Source organism: Myotis yumanensis, unplaced genomic scaffold (assembly GCF_028538775.1).
Source record: "Myotis yumanensis isolate MYYU_CA2020_CCGP unplaced genomic scaffold, mMyoYum1.0.hap1 SCAF_5, whole genome shotgun sequence".
Taxonomy (NCBI): domain Eukaryota; kingdom Metazoa; phylum Chordata; class Mammalia; order Chiroptera; family Vespertilionidae; genus Myotis; species Myotis yumanensis.
The window spans coordinates 25748315-25772221 of record NW_027223756.1 but is presented as its reverse complement, the minus strand read 5'-3'; the positions used below and the strand labels follow the sequence as shown (position 1 = coordinate 25772221).

Genomic DNA, 23907 nt, shown 5'->3' with positions numbered 1-23907 from the left:
TTTTTAAATGCAGAAATGCAAATAGAAATGTTTTTAATACTAATTGCTGGAGACAGAGGTGTATGGATAAACATATAGGCACAGAATAGCTTGAGAGAAGCTATTTCCTGGGAGAATGGCTAAAATCAGTAGTTCCAAGGCTGCTTATGTAAAATACTTCCTATCTCCCTTCCTCCCATTATCCCTCCCTCCCTCTACCTCCCTCTCCTCTCCCCTCCCCTCTCCATCAGCTCTCTCTCTTTCTGACTCATGCTGGGTTTGAGGAAATAATTTTCTTTCTTTTCCTTTAGACAGATCTCTGAGTACCTGCCTTGTCTACTGAACCTGTGGGAAGATCCAATGGAGATGAGTTGATTATATTCCATGAAGTCATAGCTCATCACCAGCCAGGGTTTCAACTACTTCACCTGTGGACTATTCTAAATTTTGCTTTCTTGAGAGAAAATACTGGGGTAAGAAGAGGTCGTTTCTAACAAGTTAGCATCCTTCTTTTTCCCTCCCTTTCAAGTTGATGTAAAGGATAAGGCTGTGACTCCTTTTGATTGCACCTTCAAATTAAAATAGGAGGAGGAGAACAAGAAAGGGACAATGGCTCTGAGTGGAAACTGTAGTCGTTATTATCCTCGAGAACAAGGGGCCACAGTTCCAAACTCCTTCCCTGAAGTCATGGAGCTGAATGTTGGGGGTCAAGTTTATTTCACTCGCCATTCTACATTAATAAGCATCCCTCATTCCCTCCTGTGGAAAATGTTTTCCCCAAAAAGAGACACAGCTAACGATCTAGCTAAGGACTCCAAGGGAAGGTTTTTCATTGACAGAGATGGATTCTTGTTTCGTTATATTCTGGACTATCTCAGGGATAGGCAGGTGGTCCTGCCTGATCACTTTCCAGAGAGAGGAAGACTGAAAAGGGAAGCTGAGTACTTCCAGCTCCCAGACTTGGTCAAACTCCTGACCCCCGATGAAATCAAGCAAAGCCCGGAGGAATTCTGCCATAGTGACTTCGAAGATGCCTCCCAAGGAAGTGACACGAGAATCTGCCCCGCTTCCTCACTGCTTCCTGCTGACCGCAAGTGGGGTTTCATTACTGTGGGTTACAGAGGATCCTGCACCATGGGCAGAGAGGGGCAGGCAGATGCCAAGTTTCGGAGAGTTCCCCGGATTTTGGTTTGTGGAAGGATTTCCTTGGCAAAGGAGGTCTTTGGAGAAACTCTGAATGAGAGCAGAGACCCTGACCGAGCCCCAGAAAGATACACCTCCAGATTTTATCTCAAATTCAAGCATCTGGAAAGGGCTTTTGATATGTTGTCAGAGTGTGGATTCCACATGGTGGCCTGTAACTCCTCAGTGACAGCATCTTTCCTCAACCAATATACAGATGACAAGATCTGGTCAAGCTACACTGAATACGTCTTCTACCGTAAGTGCAAAGGGTTCTTTTTATTGTTCATGTGTATTGATTCCCTTTACAGATGTGTATGGTCTGCATGTTCTGTCAGCGTCTAAGGACTATTACTTTGGGGTTTTTATTTTTTAACTTGAGGTATAGCTAGAGTATTAGAGTTTATAATTCAGCTCTCGTGTGTTACCTAAGGCAACTTTATCTGTTTTTCAGTGAAGTCACAGAATATTCAAAGGCCTCAAAATTACAAGATGCAAATGATATTGGTATTATGTGGAATGAAAACAGACATGTATATCTGTTTGCCAGATGTTGAATTGTGAAGTTATGGTGATGATTAGAACTTGGCTGTTGGTCCACAGAGGTTGGTAGACTCGGAGTGGATGAAGTGCTCCTGTCTATTCTTTTATCTGAACTTTGGGATCTATTAAGCTAGTTGCTGAAGACTTGCTTTCATCAGGGGCTTTGAAAACACAAATGGATGTTATACTGAATGATGTGGTTTTGGCTAGATGGCAGTATACACTGACGAAAGACTCCCTTTCTTACCCTCCCCCCAAGTCTAAAATTTTTTTTATAGGCTTTATAAGTCTGCTATTTGATTCTTCAGTAATTTGTACTGAGACTTGAATTTCATTGCAGACTTAAGCTGAACTTCATTTAAGATCCACCTAGAAAGAGTTAGGTCCTTGAGAATTGTCAATCACATGCAAACATCTAGGCAGCTGAGGTGATAGAATTACTGACGTAAAAGGAAACCAGAGGGAAAAAGGAAAGGGAACTATTATATTGAAGTTTATGAACTTGGTTTCTTAGAGGTCAGTCCATTTGCCTAAATGACAACTTTCAATACAGATTGTTATACGTTATGAAATAGCATTTTTTTAGATAAATTGTAAGCCATTGACCGCTGAAAGTCTAGTGCTTGATTTAACTGCTGATATTCAACTGACCTGGGAGTTGGGAAGTGAATTCCATAAGAAATATGTTTCCTGTGTTAACATTCGATTTCCTCTCTTCTTATTTAAAGGCAAACCCATACATTTAGGGGGTTAAAATGTCCAAATATATTTGAACATAACAAATGAATTTCTTGGACTCAGTTTTGCGTACAGTTGTGTTTATTCCTTTGGAGGTGGTGCTGGGAGCCTTGCTGAATTGCTGGTCAGTGGGAAGCCGAATTGTTCTGTACTGGGTTTTTAGAAGTCAAGTCCTGTGTGTGTGTAGAAAGGACAGCCTATGGAGAAGTGTGAAATCAGTGATCAGGTCTGTAGCATACTAATGTGTAATAACAAGCATGATTTGGTCCAGTAACGCTATCTATGGCACTTAGCTATAATCTATATCTTCCTCTGTGCTGAAGCTCAGTTGCCAGATACCAGACATTGCTTTCTTCCTTCTGGTGAATTTCCCACTAGTGTAGAGATAAGACTCTAGCTTTCTAGCCTTCTGTAAAGGAATCTGATATTATCTGTGATAATGTAGAACAAATATCTTCTCACTTTATGGAAAAATGCACCTTAGAGTTCAAATCTAGGTTTGTGATATTTATCTTGTTCTCTGATTTCTAATATTTGAAATGGCATCTTAAAAAACTTCAGTCAAATAAAATCATAATAACTCTATCCCCCAAAAGACCACAATAGATTTCTAATCACTTGTACTTCTAAATGAGACCCAGAACCTGATTTGTATTTACCTACTATCTCAGTGACATTTCTCTGTCAAAGACTGATTAAAGACTCATGCGTCTAACATGGTGCCCTCTTTAGGATGCTTTGGATGGGCTCTGTGCTCCTGATCATGTAATTACTTCTTTCTTTGCTGGGCTGCTGAGAGTGCTTAAGGAACAATTTGTTCTCCATCCCTCTGGTCAGGCTAGCACAAACACACAGCAACTTTATATTGCACAGCATGTATGTTGCATATGATATACTTCCCCTTTGTGCCTAATACCCAGAGCTCACTGTTAACTCTTCCTCTGTCTAAAGACCAACAAGACTGACAGCTGGCTTTCTAGGGTCCGTAACAGCTTCCATGAAGCTGGTTAGCCATAATTATTTAATTAGAAGCTGCCAACTGTGCCCATATAAGCATTAGTTCATCAAACTGTTATGCTCTGGTTAATAGACTGAAACCGTGGGAGGTGCTCTAAAGCTGACTGTATGCAATCTTTGTCCAGCAACAGCTAGCCCCACTGAGCCCCACAGAGAGGGACAGAGCCCCAGGATACAGCACAGGTGTGGAGCTGAGAGAACAGAGAAAAGAAGCTGCAACCTGGCAGATTCCAAAGGGCAGCACGAATCCCAGGGAGTGCCCCTGCATCCTCAAAAAACCAGCCAACACACACACACACACACACACACACACGCTCTTTACAGAGAAATTCAACTACTTCTTAGGTTAAATATTATATATAATAAATATATAAGTTTATATATATATAAAATTAACTCCAACCAGTCAGACTCTTCTAATAACCCAGGGATAATGCAGAATCACTTTGCCTGGATCCATATCATAGTAAAAAATAAACAATAAGAAATTAATACATTGTATATAGTAGTTGGCAGTCATGGGAATGACTCCTTCTTCCCCTGTTTACCTGACTTTTTCCCTCAAGTTTTCCACGGGAAAAGTGGGAGGCCAAAATTCCTTGTATTATTAAAAAGGCTGGATTCTTGCCTTATTTAATCTTCATGTAAATCTAGAATTGATGGTCAGCATCAGGTAGTTTTGACTATTTAGTTAATGTAGAATTATGAACAATTAAAGTCAACAGGTGTTGCCTTGGCCATTGTGGTTCAGTTGGTTGAATGTTGTCCCATACACCAAAGGTTGCTGATTTTTGATCACTGGTCAGGGCACATAACCAGGTTGCAGGTTCCACCTCCAGTCTCCCCAATCGGAACACATGCAGGAAGCAATTGGTAGATGTTTTTCCCTCACATTGATAGATGTTTTCCCTCACATCTATCTCTGTCTCTATCTCTATCTCTATCTCTATCTCTATCTCTATCTCTATCTCTATCTAACTCTATCTCTCTCTCTCTCTCTTCCTCTCCCCCTCTCTCTCTCTCTCCAAAATCAATAAAAACATATTAAAAAGTGCCCAGTTGGCGTGGCTCAGTGGTTGAACATCGACCTATTACCCAGGAGGTCACGGTTCGATTCTTGGTCAGGGTACATGCATGGGTTGCTGGCTCCATCCCTAGTGGGGGGCATGCAGGAGACAGCTAATCAATGATTCTCTCTCATCATTGATGTTTCTCTCTCTCTCTCCCTCTCCCTTCCTCTCTAAAGTCAATAAAAATATATTTTAAAAAGTTAACAGGTGTCTGTACTATGCGTTTAAGAGGATGAAAAGAAATGTGTTTGTCTGCATTGCTTACACACCAAAATGATATGTGAGATGCTATGGATTATGATTCATGTATCAGCAACCTAGAAAATGTGATATAGGAACATAGAAATGCTTATCCTAGAATTGCCTTACAAAGTATTTTAGATAACTGCTTTGTTTTAATTTAAAACAATGAGAAAGTTCCATTTCTTCCTTACCCATCCAACTAGCTAAATCATTACGTCTCTTCTCTTCCGGTGTTGTATAGAAGGCAATATCATAAACATCAGAGAATGCCTTCTTGATTCACCTCTGAATGAAATGGGAGCTAAGTAATTTAGAAAAGAGAAGTCCTGATTTTGAACCAGATACTCAATAACCATTCACACCACTTAGGCACAAAAATCACAGGTGCATGCAAATAAATGAACCTCTTATTTAGAGCCATCTTCCAATCCCAGAGAGAGTGGAAAGATTGTTCCTGTTTGGAGAGAATTATGCACACTTCCTTAATCCTGTTCATGAGTCAGTTACTTTAGACAAATGCCCAAAAGCACTCAGATTGAAAGGCATTTTGCCTCTCATAAAGCCATAATAACATGACCACAAGTAGGGAGTTTAATTCATAGGATGATTACTCTGAGTTCTGTGAATTACAGATAGAGGCACTGATTCTTTACCTTTTTTTAAACAAATTGCTTCTTATAGGTACATTTTAACCTTTCTTCTCTTTATTTTATTTCCTTAAATTTAAAAGGTTGTTGTCACAAAAGTCTCTAAATTGCTTTACCTACACAGTAAATATGTTCAGGGCTATTGACTTAGATGGGGTGTTGGAGAAAAGTAGATCAGTTGTAATGATTTCTCTCTTAGAATTTAGCAGCATGGCCTTGTTTTGGGAAAGAATATATGGTTCTGGGTACTGTGAATTACCCAACACTGCCCTAGTGGTTAGACCATCGGCCTGAGGACTGAAGGATGGAGGGTTTGATTCCAGTCAAGGGCACATGCTTCAGTTGCTGGCTTGATCCCTGGCCCCAATCCAGGCATATCTGGGGGGCAACCAATTGATGTGTCTCTCTCACATGGATGTTTCTCTCTCTCTGTCTCTACCCCTCCCTTCCACTCTCTCTAAAAATCAGTGGAAAAAGTATCCTCTGGTGAGGATTAACAACAAAAAGCTTCAATAAGTGAAATCATATAGTACTTGTCTTTTTTGTCTAGCTTATTTCACATAGCATAATACCCTCTAGGTCCATCCATGTTGTCACAAATGGTAAGATTTCATTGTTGTTGTTTTTTATATGTCCAAGTAATATTCCATTGTATATATATCCCACATCTTTTTTATCCACTCACCTATTGTATAAGTACCGCGAGCTAACTGATTGCGCCACTGGAGCTCCTATCCACTCACCTATTAATGGGCACTTAAGCTGCCTCCATATCTTGGCTATCCTATATAATAAAAGGGTAATATTCAAATTGACCCTAACAGCAGAATGACTGGGAATGACTGGTCACTATGACACACACTGACCACCAGGGGGCAGACGCTCAATGCAGGAGCTGCCCCCTGGTAGTTAGTGCGCTCCCACAGCAGGAGCTCTGCTCAGCCATAAGCCAGGCTGACAGCTGCCAGTACAGCGGTGATGGTGGGAGCCTCTCCCGCCTCCTCAGCAGCACTAATGATGTCCAACTTCAGCTTAGGCCTGCTCCCTGCTGGTAAGTGGACATCCCCTGAGGGCTCCCAGGCTGCCAGAGGGATGTCTGACTGCCAGCTTAGGCCCAATTTCCCGGGCCTAAGCCAGCAGGTGGTAATCCCCCGAGGGGTCCCAGACTTCGAGAGAGCACAGGCCGGGCTGAGGGACCCCCCTGAGTGCACAAATTTTTGTGCACTGGGCCTCTAGTCTATATATATAAAAAGCCAGTGCCCCTAATGAATGCAAAAACCAAACGATAGGTCACCATGAAGTGCATTTGGCACCTCTTGGTCCCTCACTCCCCCCACCCGGGGCAGCTTGCCCCGGTGGCGGGGCGGGGCTGGGTGGCTCTCGGCTCCCAGCACACAAAATTCAAACCAAGGGGGTAGGACTGAGGCAGTGGATCAGATTTTAAAATAACTGCTTTTGTGACACAAATGTGGAGCTGGAAAAGCAGACCGGGCTAGGCAGTGTCTCTCACTAGAATGATCACCATGTGTTCCTCCTCCAGCTTGCCCCAATGTCCTCAGTGCTGACTGGAAGTACTGCTGTGAAAAGTTGGGGGACTCGCGGCTCCTGGTGGGTGGCTCCTGGCTCTCAGCAGCAGGGCGGGGCGGGGCAGCTCTTGGTGGCAGCTCTTGGCTCGCACATGGTTTTGTGCGCTGGGCTTCTAGTTGTAAATAACAGTGCAGTGAACATAAGGGTGCATATACCTTTTTGAATTAGTGTTTTGAATTTCTTCAGATACATACCCAGTAGTGGACTTATAGGTCATGAATGTCAACTGTAATTGAAAAAAATATTTTAAAGCTTCAATAAGAGGGTGTGTTTTTATAGGAAAACAGGTGGAAATGCATCTGTCCTTAAATGATTCTAGCTCTTTTTCTCCTGGTTACTTGAAAAACACTAGTTATAAATTAAATTTTTATTGCCCATAGAGATATAATGATTGGCCCCTTCAAAATGAAGCAACAGAATAGTGTAGTCAAAATGGTGAGGGTTTGGACTTTACCACCACTTACATCTCTTTCTGTGATGACTTTCTGTCTTATCTACTTAGATACTCTCTTTTCCTCCTGTTTTAGTCATTCCTGCGTTCAAGTTCTTTCTCTCTAATCAAGACTTGTCAGCAAAAATTCTGTTCTCTCATTATATTTAGAAAAGTTTTAAGGCCTGGTGTTCTTAAGACTTGAGGTGTTTTAATTTATAATGTAAAAAAAAGCACAATTTAAGTGTACAGCTTCATCATGAAGTTAATTTAGACCTGTGCTTACACAGATAATTTAATGGTGATGATAAAGGGCTGGGGTGGTGGATGTAATTTCTTATGTGTCTTTAAGCTGCTGTGTTCTGAGCTTTGGGCTCAATATAACAGTGATATAAGCATGTTAATAAAATATCCTATATAATAAAAGCTTAGGTGGTGTCACATGTGACAACATCACAAGATGGCCACCACAAGATGGCCGCCACAAGATAGCCGCCCTCACATCATCACAAGATGGCAGTAGGGGAGGACAGTTGTGGATGATCAGGCTTGGCAGGGGAGGGAAGTTGGGGGCCATCAGGCCGGCAGGGGAGGGTAGTTGGGGGCAACCAGGCCGGCAGGGGAGGGCAGTTGGGTGTGACCAGGCCAGCAGGGAAGGGGAGTTGGGGGCCATCAGGCCGGCAGGGGAGGGCTGTTGGGGGCGACCAGGCTTGCAGGGGAGGGCAGTTGGGGGTGACCAGGCCTGCGGGGGAGGGCAGTTGGGGGCGGCCAGGCCTGTGGGGGAGGGCAGTTGGGGGTGACCAGGCTGGCAGGGGAGGACAGTTGGGGGTGATCAGGCCGGCATGGGAGGGCAGTTGGGAGTGATTGGGCCAGCCAGGGGAGGGCAGTTGGGGGCCATCAGGCTGGCAGGGGAGGGCAGTTGTGGGCAATCAGGCTGGAAGGGGAGCAGTTAGGTATCAGTCAGGCTGGCAGGGGAGCGGTTAGGGAGCAATCAGGCTGGCAGGCAGAAGCGATTAGGGGCAACCAGGCAGCCAGGCAGGCGAGTGGTTAGGAGCCAGCAGTCCTGGATTGTGAGAGGGATGTTTGAATCCCCCTCCCCTGGGGGATCAGGCCTAAACTGGCAGTTGGACTTCCCCCAAAGTGTCCCAGATTGGAGAGGGTGCAGGCTGGGCTGAGGGACACCCCCCTCGTGCATGAATTTTGTGCACTGGGCCTCTAGTTTTATTATATTGTTTTCTTTTTCGTGCCAAACAAGATATATTAACTGAGCCCAATCTCTTGTGGAAGGCAATTAAAGCAGTTTTTTCCTAGGTCTGTAACATGACTGAATGGATTTGGCAGCAAGAGGAGTGTCTACATGTGGACAGAAAAGGGAAATCTCTGAGATTGCCTCTATGTGCTAACACACACACACACACACACACACACACACACTCACACCTGGAAAGAGGAGAACAAATGCTCCTGACAGTCTAGTGAGTTTAAATCCTATCAAAGGAATTAGAGGTGGAAATAGTTTATAAAGTGCCAGAAATCTCCATTTGGAAAACCTCCAAATGTAAACTATGGAGAGGAGTGACTTGCATAGGAGAGAGTGCTAGTGCAATGAATAGAAAAAAGTTCCTTCAGAAATTGATAGATGAATGCTCATTTTCTGCATCACAGCTGACAGTTGCTCTTTTTCTTTAGTCTTTGCTATAGCTTTCCTCAAGTACAGTATCTCTTTGCAAGTCAGTTAAAACTTTTTAGTGCAGAAATCGTTAAATACATCCAAATGTTGAGACACCCAGCTTTAATAATTACATTATCATTACAAGACCAATCTTGTTTCATAAATAGTCCTATCTACTTTCCTTCCTGTTTGCACTGGATTATTTTGAAGCAAATTTCATACATCAATCATTTTATTCACCTAAAAAAACATTTCCAAAATAAAATGAACTAAAGAAAAATAACAAAATGCAATTATTGCATGCAAAATTAATAAAGTAAATCCTCATTTAACATCATAGATAGGTTCTGCAACTTTATGAAACATATATAGGGAGACCAATTTTGCCATAGGCTAATTTATATAAACAAGAGTTAAGTTCCTGTGGGATCTCATCAATGTTATAATGAGATTACATTGAAAAAATGTTATTTGAAGACTAGTTGTAATCCTTTACTATAATTTAATATCTAGTTGATGTTCAAACTTTTGATTGCCTCACAATATTTTCTTAAAGGTGGCTTGTTTGAGTCAAGATCAAATGAGGTCCATTCATTACCTTTGGTTACAATTTCTTTTCTCTTTAAAAATTGAAAAAATATTGCATATAATTTATATGAAACAAAGGTAAAATATATATCTTAAATATATTTTAAGCTCTCCCTTTCTCTCTTTCTCCCTCTCTTCTCTCTCCCACCCCCTTTTCCAATTTTTTTGAAGAAACCAAGTTGTTTGTCATGTTGACTGTCCCACATTCTGGGTCTGGCTGATCCATCTTTGTGATCTCTGTGACACCATAAACACATATTTTTCTGACCCTTGTATTTTCTGTGATTTTTTTTTATATCTAGACTATAGATTCTAGAGACTTGATCAGATTCAAGTCCATTATTTCTGGCAAGAAATCTTCATGAGTGATGGCAAGTTCACATTTAATTTGCTTTGGCAGATTGAAATGCTGTGTGCTATGGAGTCAAGGGAAGGTCATCTTTTATTGCTGGTTTTTTAATATTTATCATATAGATAAGTAGCAATTAGAATCTATTTATTATCTCCATTGCTCAACTTGACTCTGATGATATGGCAGGCAATAAAAGAAACCCTTATTTGTCTTTCCAGTCATTCATGAACTGCTTAGCATTCCATTGCTGTTCTCATCAGTAGACTGGGCTGCCATCAGGGTGCAATGAGCCAACCCAGATGTACACTGGGTCCTGTTAACTGGGGGAGGATTTATTTTGGGTGGGAAACTTTGCATCCTGTCTATTCTAATTTTTTTTTTGATTCTTTCAACTGTTCTGAAGCTCCATTGAGTTCATTGTCTGCTGTTCCCAAACCCCTTCTCTCCCTGTGTTCTTCATCTCAGTAAATGGCAATTCAGTGTCCCAGTTTCCCAGGGAAGAATGAAACATGGGTGTCATCCTCTTTCTTCTCCCAAGTCACTCTCTTCAATTTCTGACAAGTCCTATTGGTTCTTTTTCATCTCTCTCAAATCCATCCATTTTTTTTGTTCATGCTCACCCTAGGATATTTTTTCCATTGATTTTTAGGGAGAGTGGAAGAGAAGGTGAGAAGGTGTGTGTGTGTGTGTGTGTGTGTGTGTGAGAGAGAGAGAGAGAGAGAGAGAGAGAGAGAGAAAAGACATATCAATTGGTTCCCTTCTGCACGTGCCCTGACCAGTACCGAGCTTCAAACCTGCAACCCAGGTACGTTCCCTTGATTGGGAATTGTGCCCTTGACCATTCAGTGCCCATGCTAATGCTCCAGCCAGGGCTCCATCCATTTCTTTTCATTTCCACTGATGAAACTCTGGCCCAGACCACCAGCATTGCTTTTCTAGACTACTGCAAATAAGCTAAATTTTCCTTTCCATCTCACATTTGGGGTTGTCCCCTTTGGATCTATTCTCTCTATTGTAGACATGGTGAGATTTTTAATGTGAATCGGACCATGTCATGTTTCTGCTTCAAGTTCTTTATTGCCTTATATTGCTCTTATATTTAATACAAACTTCTTGCCATCAATTACGGCCACATCTTCTTTATCGATGGACATTTAGGTTGCTTCTATATCCTGGGTATTGTAAATAATGCAGTGATGAACATAGGGATGCATATATATTTTCAAATTAATGTCTTGGATTTCTTCAGGTAAATACTCACAAATGGGATTGCTGGGTCATATGGTATTTTTATTTTTAATTTTTTGAGGCACCTCCATATTATTTCCCATAGAGGCTGCACCAATTTGCAGTTCCACCAGAGGTGCAGGAGAGTTGCCTTTCAAAGAATCAAGATCTTGATTCACAAAGTCCTTATGCTAATGATTTCCCAGCACTTCTCCACAGAAGCATGTGGACAGTGTACTCATTGATGTTATGGTTTAGGAAAAGATTAGACTAGTAAGTGGGCAACTTCAATCAATTGTGATGGGCAAGTGTAAACTGATATGAGAATAGAGAGGGAGCTTCCTAATCTGAATTTGGAGTATCAGAAAATTAAACCAGATTTTAAATTAAAGCTGAGAGAAGAGAAAATGCTTAAATCTTTAATGCATTTGTTGACTTGCAGATACTAGCTAGCTGATGAAGTCATACAAGTTATAGCCTAGGATGACTTAGACAAATCTTAAGATCATTAGCAATCATTTCATTTCTTATTAATGAGATTTTCCCTAGCCATAGCCATGTGAATGATTTAGTTACTCCAGGAACCAGTATCTTTCTTTTTAAACTCTTCAGTTCTCTCTTGCATTCAAACTTTTGTCTTATGAAAGTACATGTGTAAAATCAGAAACCAAATGATAGCCTTAGATGACCAATAATTGATTTTAAAGAGACTTTATAATTATGTCTGTAGTCTCCTTTTATGATTCTCAAAATTGTATGTATCATTGTTATTATTTTAACTTTAACTACAGATTATTGATTTACTTTGTCAGTCTCATACACAAGTCATTTTCAGTAACTACCACAGTGCTGAACACAGGGTATGCTTAATACGCATTTGTTGGATGAGTACAGAAATTCATAATGCTACATTTTAAAGAAAGAAAATGTGAAATGTAAAATGAATGAAATTTGCCCCCAGTTTTGCTTGATATTAAGTCTTAACCAGGAATGCAGAGAATATGTTTGGATATACTGACAACATAGGATCTATTTGGATAAATAGATCCAAGTAGTTGTGTTACTTCTTACCAGGGTCTACTCAGCCAAGCATCTTAACCTCATTATACCTCAGAATAGTCACCTGTAAAAGGGGAATGGGGAAGCTTTTCTCACGGCAGTGCTGTGAGGATTAAGCCAAGGTCATGTCATCTTATTAGCTTTTCTCATCAGTTGCCAGGCACTACTTTATCTATAGGCAGTTTTAGTTCAACTTACAAGTAGCTGGAAGAAAAACTGAGAGAATATGGATCTATTAGAGCTGATCCTGATCACTATCAAAACAGAAGTCAAGCTTCCGCCCACTGGTTTCACCCTGGACTATTGCTATGCACACTCATGACCTTAGAGAAAGGAAAAGCATATAACACCAATTCCTATAGTCCTGTTGATATGCTCACCTCTCTTGCCCCTTTTAAAGGCACTCGTCCCTCTGTTACACCTACCTTTTGACAGTTCTTACAAAAGGCCAGTCTGTTTCCCACCTTAATATACTACACTTGTGTTCCCTCTCCTCAGAGTCAGGCTTTATTGGGCTTTCCTTGGAAAGGAATTCTGTTACTATCTCTGCTGAAGTAGCCAATGTATTTTTGTTTATTAATTATTGTATTATTTTTCATATGAGCAACTGTAAGCCTACTTTTGCTCCACCCTCTGTGTGTGTGTGTGTGTGTGTGTGTGTATGTGTTTGTAGATCTATCATATATATATATATATATATATATATATATATATATATATATTTGCAGGTGTAGATATATAATTTCTGATGAGTATAGTAGAAATGAATGCGGGGAAAAAAGAACAACTTAAAATCTGAGAGACAGGGGATACAAGAGTATCCAGGGGAACTGGCTTTGATGAATCACTTAACTCTTTCAGCCCCCTGGTACCTCAATTATATAACAAGAATAGTAGACCTATTTAATTAATTGCCCCATAGGACACTGAGTAGCACATGATATGACATGTAAAGTGACTCTGTTGCTTGATTAGATGTCTGCTATTAAGGCAGATTTTATCTTAGCTTAAGTGAACTTCTAGAGAACGTCTTAAGGAAAGGTAACTACACCCAAGAAGATAGAAATTAAATATGCTTATTTAAAAAGTTGTAAAGTATTTAGATACCAATGGTCACAATAAGCAAACAGGTTTTAATGGGCCCGCAGCACCAGCACTTTTATTATTTCGTAGCCTACAATCAAAATATGTTGGGTATATTTTGGTCTTCTCCACTTGTATAATTATCATCCACTTATGGTCTGAAGGCACTGGCCAAATGGATACAAACAGATCCCTTAATAGAGCACCATAAACTGTAATGCTGGATGGGGGCTTGACTTATAAAATCAGAGCTTCCTGGATGGTGAGGGGCATCTCATGATTTCATGATTGTTTCCTTTCTTTGAGTCTCCCAGCTTTATATGACGACTTAGGTTGAAGCCAACATACAGAATCCTTTAAAGTGATGGTGTTTTGCCTGTGATAGGAATTGGGCGTGAGTAAGGCATTCTTCCCTATACCCTTTTTACTCCTTTTTTTCTGGTAGCCCTTGGAACAATTCCAGGAAACATAGGGCTGATTGTCAATATTTGAAAAATCCTAAACCCAGACATTCTAATCAAATGGTGAATTTACGTTTTTTGAAAAATTGCCTTTCTACATTTTTGGTCAGGTTCTTAGCTTTATATTCCTTTCCATTTCTTTTCTTTTCATCTGACTTGGCATTTAGTACTCAGAACAAGTCTCAGTGAAGGATGAACTGGAGGAAATCAATTAGAAAAAATAAAGAGCAGCCGAAACCGGTTTGGCTCAGTGGATAGAGCGTCAGCCTGCGGACTCAAGGGTCCCAGGTTCGATTCCGGTCAAGGGCATGTACCTGGGTTGCGGGCACATCCCCAGTGGGAGATGTGCAGGAGGCGGCTGGTCGATGTTTCTCTCTCATCGATGTTTCTAACTCTCTATCTCTCTCCCTTCCTCTCTGTAAAAAATCAATAGAATATATTTAAAAAAAAAATAAAGAAAAAATAAAGAGCAAAATTAATTTTGCTTTCATTTTTTGGTATGTTACAGACATAGTCACCTTAATTATCCCATTTATTTATTTATTTATTTATTTATTTATTTAATTTTTGTGACAACACAAGCAATGGGAGTTATTGCTATGGAAAAATCATCTTTACAACCGACCTTATATGCTTTCTACCAAGTAGTTTGGAATTGTTTCTAATACTGTGAATAAAGCCCAAGGTTAGTATATTGTTATATTTGATCAATATAATCTATATTTCCTCCACAGAGCTTAAGGGACTATGGTAAAATCACTGGTTGAAATGGTGCTTTCAATCTTGACATGAAGAATTAATTCTAAACAAAAAAAATCTAGTTTGGAGGTGTTTGCAAATAATCCCCCATACCAGCCTTCTATATAAAAACAGTAGGAACACTGTCTTTTTATTATAGGTATATTTTTATATTGTTTATAGCCTATGATTTGCCTTGGTAATTTGCTTCCTTGTATGGGAAAACAAGCTTTCTTCCAAATAAGCAGATGGAATGTAATTAAATAATTGGTATCTTAATTTGCATCTGAGGTCTTCCTGACCAGACAAATAACTGTAGGTAAGCAATGGCATTTATTTAAACTCTGAGGTGTTAATAGTGATCATAGTTATCCTTTATTGAACTCTATGTCAGGTATCATATCAAATGCTTCTCATTTAATCCTCAAGAAACCTCTACATAAGAAACTGAGGCTCAGAGAACTTTCACTTGTTCAAGGTCACTGTTAGTGGGTGTCTTGGAATTTCTGTATAGGAAAAAAATGAGTAGTGCTGAGTTTGAGAAAAGTTCATTCGTTTATGTTAAGAATGGTGGTAACCATGGGCTGATGGAGACCAAGTGTGGGTGATAGATGGGGGTAAACTTTAAAAGAACCTTCCCTACCCCACAGTCACAAGTTACTGCTATGTGATATCCCAATTGGTATAAACAGAATTCCATCCCTGTTGCCTGACCCCAATTCCGGCACTCTTGACTGTCATGCCATACACAGAAATACCAGATGGCAGTGCTGTCTTTCTCAAACTGCCAAAAGCAGCTCTTCAAGAGAACTGCCTCCCATGATTAAGTGAGAAGCCCACACACAGCCTCCAGCAGGGGGTGGGATGGCAGAAGGTGCTGGACAGGCCTGATTTTCCATTCTCTCTCCCCTTCAAATTTCAAGCCTTAGGAACATGATTTTCCCATGATACAGCTTTAAAAAAATTAAACCAGATTGGGCTGAAATCTGCAAATCTGTCCTCAGTTACCCACACACAACTTCTGGGATACAATCTCTTCTCCAAGAGACTCCTACACAGCATTATTTTTAAGAATTTGATTTCCTAGGTACCTCAGATATGAAAAGGCACAAGATTTCATAGTACAAAAAGATGTCAAAAGCATTTGTAATGGAATAGAAAAGTTCTATCCTTGTCTTCCTCTGCTCCACCAAATACCCAAGAAAAGAATAAACATAATAAAAAATAATAAAAATTATAAAGATGTATTAGTAGTTTCTGGTTCTAGAATCAGTAGCAAAACAGAGATGAGTGAAGTAATCTTAAACAAGATTAATCCAGATGTCCTGATAAGCATTGTTGGTCCCCAGAAAAAAAGTGGCCCATTTTAAGCATGAACCTGGGACTAATCCAAAACTTTTTAAATAATAAAACATATTGCAAATGAGCTCCACTTTTAGTAGCTTGTCTAGTTTTAAATTTGGGGAGAGTTATTTAAGAATATAATTTTGGCATAAGTATTTTATGTTACTTTAGAATTATCTTTCCATTACACAATGGCAACACTACAAACAAAACTAAGAAGAAACATGACTCTTGGTTTAAAAACCAATTGACCCTCTCAGCCCCTTCCTCTTGGGAATCTCAATAAAAATCATAGAACCCTAAAGATGGGGAAGAATAGACTCTTGCTTTGCCCCATTTTTTACAGTTTTTATTTCTTTCCACTTAACTGTTTACTTTTCTCAAAATTAATTATAAGTGCTACTGATTGAGTGCAAATCACATGGCAGACACCGTGGTAAGTGATTTGTAGATATTCTAATGTTCTCTCTTTAGAGCAATCTTAGGTGAAGATTAGTTTTCCCATTATACAGACAATAAAATTGAGAACTAGGGAAATCTTTACTCAAGTTCACAGCTAGTGAATTAATAAAGTCAAGATTCAGATTCTGGTTAAGTCTGTCTGACTCTGAACTCTGTAAATGCTTTTTAGTTGCGAAGTTACATCTGATTGTACAGAGATTGCAGAAATTTTCTATAAAGAGAAATAAAGAAATTAGAAACACAGAAAATGAGATCAAAAGAGGAATTTTTTAAGATAGTAGACTAAATAGCATATTTGTATGCTGATAGGAGGGTTCCAGTGGGTAGGGAAAAATAACAATAGAGGAGAAGAGAGAGAGCTGGAGTGATATCCTTGAATAAGTAGGAAAGAATGGGATCAAGTACAGAAAGAGTTTACTCTTTATGAGCCTTGTCAGTTCATCTATGTGTGTGTGTGTGTAATATATATATATATCAAGCAGTAATAGAACATATGGGTATAGAAAGTTAGTTGATATGCTTTGATGGGAGCTTGTTGATGGTCCCTTTAGAAAGTTTCTGTTTGCTCAGGAAGATAAGCTGAAAGACTGAGGATGGAGAAGGAAGGGTTAGAAGTTTGGAGAGAGAAAAGATGATATAAAATAGTTATCTAGGCCTGTGGGAGAGTGAATGAACTAGGGGAGTGAATTGACCGAAAGTATTAAGGACTCATTTGAAGTAAGTGGCTATGAATTGAAAGTGAGATCATTCAGCACAGTTGTACATTGTACATTTTTCTCCAGTCAAGTCCAGCTGCCTGGATGCAGGTGGGGAGCGGGCTCAAATTTCATCCTAACCAGCAGGCATTAGGTTTCTGCAAAGTAGGGGCAGAAGAGTTGAAGATGTATCCAATAGAACTATTAAAATATTGACCGTTGAATTTCAGTTGGGAAAGAAATGCAGTGAGGACATGGAGGAGATGAAGGACAATAAAAAGGCATAGTATTGATGGATTGAGGTTCACTATAGAGTCAAAGGGCAGTCGGAATTTAGTAGTGGAAAAATAAGCTAGAAAGATAGGAGGAGATGGTTGGATATTTAAAACTGAGCTCACAGAAGGTCGAACAATTAATAATGACACAGTTGAGGATATGACCTTGAAAGTGAATGGCTGAGTGTGGAAGATGTGGTTGTTAGAAGAGAGAGGGATTAGGGGTATTCAAAAATCATCTGTACATATGTTGAAAGCACCAATATTTATGTTATTTCAACTTCATAACAACTCTGTTATTGTCCTTTTAGAATGAAAAATTGTGGGTAGCTAAGAGTTGGTAAACAAGTCCAAGATCCCAAAGGTAGGAGGCATCAGCACTGGCATTTGAATCCTATTCATAAAGCTCATCTCTCTTACCACTGATTGTAATGGCTTCTATGTATGGTATGTTCCGCTGCCTCTAAGCCATTCTAATTAAAAGGAATTAGGGGATGCTGGCCGGTTGGCTCAGTTGTTTGGAGCCTAATTCTATACAACAAAAGGTTGCAGGTTCAATCCCCATAAGGAAAAATACTTAGGTTTTGGGTTCAATCTTGGACTGGGTGAATATGGGAGGCATGATAGATGTTTCTCTCTCACACATCTCTCTCTCCGCCCGTCTCTTTCTCTCTCTCACTCTCTCTCTCTCTTTCTCTCTCTCTCTCTCTCTCCCCCAAATAAAAAAACCCCAACATATCCTTGGGTCAAGATTAAAAAATAAAGGGGGGAGTGGGGAATTCTCAAATGTTTGTGTCATTTGCATACCATACCTGTCATTCACCAGTATAGATATACCTACTAATCCCCATTGCACTGCACTGTTCCATATTCCAGGGCTACAAAGGGTAAAAAGTGTTGTATGGAATTGCAGTTGAGAGTTCAGTTCCACTGCATTATCATCTGTCAGTATGAATACATTTGAATAATTATTTGAATATTTTATTGCATCTTGTTCTTATTATTTTATAAAAAATGAGTAGAGAATAGAAAGTGGAAGTGCTGATATTGATGATAAGCATATCTCTCATAAGCTTCATATAATTGACACAAAGATGGAAATCTTTAAGCATGCTGAAAGAGGCAAATTCTTAGCCTTAAGTGGATAATATTGGATTTCAGCTAATTGAGTACGTTTTCAACTAGGAAGGGAAAAAAATCATAGTTGAAAATGTTATCAAATGTAAGAACTCTATTTTGAAAATAACTGTCTAAAATGGGAGGTGTAATTAGGCATATTATTTTTTTTCTTATTTAGGAGTATCCATCATGGAAAGTGTAAATCTACAGTTTGATATATGCAACTAAATCTTTATACATGACTTAAGGAATGTGGTATGTATGAATATATGGAACACTTCTATAATATAGAAATGATAAAGGTATTGGCAAAAATAGAAGAGAAAATACTTAATTCAGTGGAATGATTAAGGATGTCTTTCCTGAGGTGGCATTTCTTAAGGAAAGTATGAAAAATGAGGAGTTAATCAGGCAGACAATACTAATTAGGCAAAGAATAGTGTTAAAGGCTGTAGGACAAGCAGGTGCTACAGCATGGAAATGAGATTGAAGGAGACATGTCAGCCCTCCTCACAGTTCTTTTTTCTTTTCTCCATCTCACCCCCATTTTATTTTATTATAAAAGATAAAGAGTTTGCCCGGCCAGCGTGACTCAACATGAGCATTGACCTATGAACCAGGATGTCGTGGTTCGATTCCCGATCAGGGCACATGCCTGGGTTGCAGGCTCAATCCCTAGCGTGGGGTGTGCAGGAGGCAGCCAGTCAGTGATTCTCTCTAATCATTGATGTTTCTGTCTGTCTCTCCCTCTCTGAAATCAATAAAAATATATTTTAAAAAGGTTCTGTCCATCATAGTCCTTTCCCCAAAGGACTATGCTCTTACATTATTTGCACTTTAAGTGGAATCCATTGGGTTTTACACTCTTTAGATCTTTCATAAACAGGGCAGATAACAAACATAAAAGATCCCAGTTTACCTAGGGAGATAAGGCTAAATTGCCCAGGTGTTTGGATTGTATCTATTTGTGATAAATCCTCTCCTATCCTGGCAGTCAGTCCTAGGGAAGGAGAGGGAGAAAAGGAAGAATTAAAAAACATGAATTAGTCCCCTTCATTTAATTTCCACAGTATCTGCTTTGCACCTAGGAAACTTTAGTACTTATTAGACACATGTCTCTAAGGATTAAAACACAATCATAATATTTCCTCCTTAGGGAAAAAAATAAATAACAGCAGGGGGAGATGATCTGTTGTAAAGAATATAATCTTCAATTATTGTATTTTGCTTTTGTACAGAAGCATTTGCATTTTCGGATGCCAAACAGGTGCCATATTAGCAGCTAGTTTCAGTAATGGGGAGGAAATGAATTATTTTTGCTTTTGATGTTGCCTTTGAATGTTCCAAATTCAAAAATGAAGATGAATTGTTCAAACCTCCCTATTTGGTAGACTTTGACCATCTATCTCTAAAGGTAGTTCCTCAGCCTCATTCCACAAGAAAAACTGCAGACTTTAGCCCTCTTTTAAAAAGTGTAAACTATAAAAGCTTCACATATTTTTTAAAATTTAGTCTGTCTTGGTCAAATCGCTCATATTTACTGTGTATTCCTTCTCCATTCAGGATCACAAGTTATTTAAAGAGGTACTAAGACAATGAAGTAATTTGTAAGCAAGTTTAGAACGATAGGTGAACACAGTGGCTGTTTAGTAGAAGAGTGGGACTTAGAATCACAGGGCTAGGGTTTCATACCCCAGTTGTGCTACTAAACCAGTTTTGTGGGCTAAGGCAACAACTGGACTTTCCTGCAAATAATGACAGCAAATCCATCCACCTCACCAGGTTTTTGCATGGCTCAAATAAGATGATGTCTGCAGGAAAACACTTGGAAAACTAATATCACTGTACAAAGAAGTTGTTAATTTATATGTAAACCATACGCATCACAATCACTACCTTTTCTATAGAAAAAAGTTATTATGATAAAAAATGAGGTACTAAGATGGGCCAGAAACCGATCTCTCCTAAAGGAACCTAAGCCTTTTCCACTCTCCCCTAATGAAAACAGAAATACATCACTAACTGTCTCTTTAGATGAAAGCTAAAAGCTGTCCAATAAGCTATAAATAAATAATTGCCAGGAAATGTATACACTGGCCTCACTAAAGTCGAGTTCAATTTCCACCCTATGAAAGTACACAAGCCCACCCAGTTGATGGAATAAAATGTTCTCAGTTTATGCTTTTAGATGGAGTCATTTTGCATGCATGATAAAATCTTGTTTTTATGCACAGAGCTTAGTCTACTGATTCAATGATTTAAAACTTTTAATAATTCATTCCTCTGAGTAGATAAAAGTCTCAGCTTCCCCTTTCTTTGGAGGTTCCAGTGCCTCTCCCAAGGGTGTGGCTCTTTTGTCCACTTGCTAAGAGGAGCTAAAGGCCTCTATCTTTTGTTTAGCCCAGGGAGCTTCATTGAATTTGTTGAGCTGTTGACTTCCATGTTTTGTTTTGTTTTTTTTTAACTAGAGCAGGAGCTGTGGAATCAGTCTAACTGAGTCAAATCCTCATTCTACCACTCATTGTTTGACTTTGTATGTACAACTTAAACTCTTGATGCCTCAGTTTCCTCATCTATAAACTGGGAATGATGACAGTATCTATTGATGGTATTGCAGAGAAGGTTAAATGAAATTATGACTATAAAGTGCTTAATGAAAGACCTGGCTCATCGTTAGCCCCCAATAAGTAATAAATTTTATTTATATTATAGAAATGAGATAATTTTTTAGCTTTTTGGATGAAAAATTATAGTATAATATTCTCTGTTCCTTATTAAACTTCAGACAGGTCTTTTGAGATTCACTATTGAAAATTTATCCTCATGGGAATGAGCCTCATGGCCCTTTGAAAGTATTTTAATGTCTGATTCTTATTTATTTATTTATTTTTAATATATTTTTATTGATTTTTTACAGAGAGGAAGGGAGAGAGATAGATAGTTAGAAACATCGATGGGAGAGAAACATCGATCAGCTGCCTCCTGCACATCTCCCACTGGCGATGTGCCCGCAACCCAGGTACATGCCCTTGACTGGAATCGAACCTGGGACCCTTGAGTCCACAGGCCGACGCTCTATCCACTGAGCAAAACCGGTTTCGGCATGATTCTTATTTTAAAAGGCATAAAACCCATCATAAGAGTTTAAAAACTTGATAATATAACCATTCTCATTTTTTCTCTATACCCACAAATCTTTTTTTAAAAAATATATATTTTTATTGATTTCATAAAGGAAGGGAGAGGGAGAGAGAGAGAGAAACATCAACGATGAGAATCATCGATCGGCTGCCTCCTGCACAGCCCCAACTGGGGATTGAACCTGCAACCCGAGCATGTGCCCTTGACTGGAATTGAACCTGGGACCCTTCAGTCCACAGTCCGATGCTCTGTCCACTGAGCCAAACCAGCTAGGGCTGTACCCACAAATCTTATAATACTTTATGGGTACTGACCATAATAAATTTTATACCATAAGGTCATTGTCAGTGTATGGAGGCTAGATTAAGAGAAATGGTATAGATCTTGGCAATGACTCTGTTATCCTATTGACATCATTCAACAACAAAACATTTGTCTATTAAATGCTGAAGATATGTAAAACTCTATCTCTGCCTATGAGGTGCTAATGCTCTAGTGGAGATACAAACACAAATATAAATAATTAGTAGATCATTTATAATTGTTAGAGCTGAGGCAAAATGAAAATGCAGAGGGAGAAACCAACTATGACTTTTGGTTGAAATAAGGAAAAACTCTGAAGTAGAGGCAACATTTGAGTTGGGTCTTTGAAGATGAGCAAGGGTTGGGCTGCTGGATTTGGGTTTAGAAGGGGGGAAGATCACCCTGGTAGAAGGAATAGCATGTGAAAGGCACAGAACTTTGAAAGGATGGTTCCTTGGAATTTTATGGAATTGGTGGTTATTCTGGTATGTCCAGACCAAAGGATAATAGAGATCATTTTGTTAATTATACTTAACCTAAAAATTATGACATAGCTCTTCCATAGTGATGTGGAGATAATATGAATAACTCATATTTTGTGAAATAGAGCTTAAGATTATGAAAGATGCCATCTTAGAGAAACTTGCTTCTAGGATAGTAAGATAGGCAGGAAATTTTAGGAAAGGCATTAGGCATTAGGGGGTGTAGCTTGAAAAGCACATGACTTTGTTTGATAAGAAAGGGAAGATCTACGCAAAAGCCTTTGGCTGCTGGACATCTAGGGGAAACATCATGGATAGTATAAATATTGGTCTGGGAGAAAGGAGATTGATGTTTAACCTTGGGGGCCCCAGTTTCCTCATTTGTAAAATAAAGGCTTTGGACTAGGTGATCTTAAAAGTCTCAAAATTTAAGAATTTATCATATTGGCAATAGCTATCTCACTACCAGATCATGTTTTGATAGCTTGCCTGCTCCCCACTGAAAAATACTCTGTGACTAATATGTGACAGTAGGTCAGGTGGTTAGGTATAGCAACTAGCCCTAGATGGATGGAAATACTATTAAATTTCTACTTCGATTCTCTGCCTTCATTGTTCCTTCTCATCATTTCTATGTTCCAGAGTATTCTGGGTCTCTACCCAGAATGTTTCTCCTCCTATGAAAGTCTCATAGCTTGTCACTTTGCCAATTACATGTCTCTGTTTGGTCTTAATCAGGGTGAACATAAAGCACTAAAGTAATTTTCAACCAAGTTGGTTTGGCTGAAGTTTCTCATCCTATTAAAGAATGGTCGGTATTTAGATTAAATGCCACAAGACAGTTATCTTTACTATCCTAATTGTGATTTGGCATATTTGATATAGTATTAGATTCCAGTTGAGCAGATGGTACCAGGATTTAAACTTATGCTTATCAGACACAGATGGTCCCAACAGTGAAATTTTCTCTTGGTTATTTGTATTTATAGCAGGTTAAACATAAATGACTTTACATCATTTTTATTTTGTGACTTTTGTCTTTTTAGTGATTACAAATGGTTTCTCTTATTCTTCATCTTTATCTTTACTTTTTAATTAATACATATTTGTCTTCAATGTTGACCCAGATTGTCTCCATTAAACCTGTTCTAGCTGTTTTCCAGTTTTTCTGGAACAGGGGGGAAAAAAAGTCCACACTGTTAATTAGTCTGGAAGAAAAAGCTCTATGGTGGTTAAGAGTTCATGATCATGTACCCGTTACCCTCTTCACCCCCCCCCACCAGTGAAGGTTGTCAGTAGCACAGTAGAACTTAGCACCCAGTCTCTGAAAGGACCCAGGCTCGCTCTAGAGACAAGAAAACAAAACTGTGTTAGAGAAACTGAGGGATTTTTCTGAGGTCACATAAATGTGGAAGAGTCAAGGCCAGATCTATTTCAAATTCCTGTTTGATGCTCTTTTAAGACACCTCA

General features: G+C 39.2%; 1 protein-coding gene across 3 annotated transcripts in view; it reads left to right on the top strand.

Annotated features, from left to right (window-relative positions):
* KCTD16 (potassium channel tetramerization domain containing 16) overlaps positions 1-23907 on the top strand; it is a 214022-nt gene that overhangs the window by 601 nt on the left and 189514 nt on the right. For all 3 annotated transcript variants that reach the window (XM_070414696.1, XM_070414695.1, XM_070414694.1), the window contains exon 2: positions 291-1420. In XM_070414696.1, the coding sequence (XP_070270797.1) occupies positions 589-1420 (832 nt within the window). In that variant the 5' untranslated portion in view covers positions 291-588. The remainder of the gene's footprint in view (positions 1-290; positions 1421-23907) is intronic.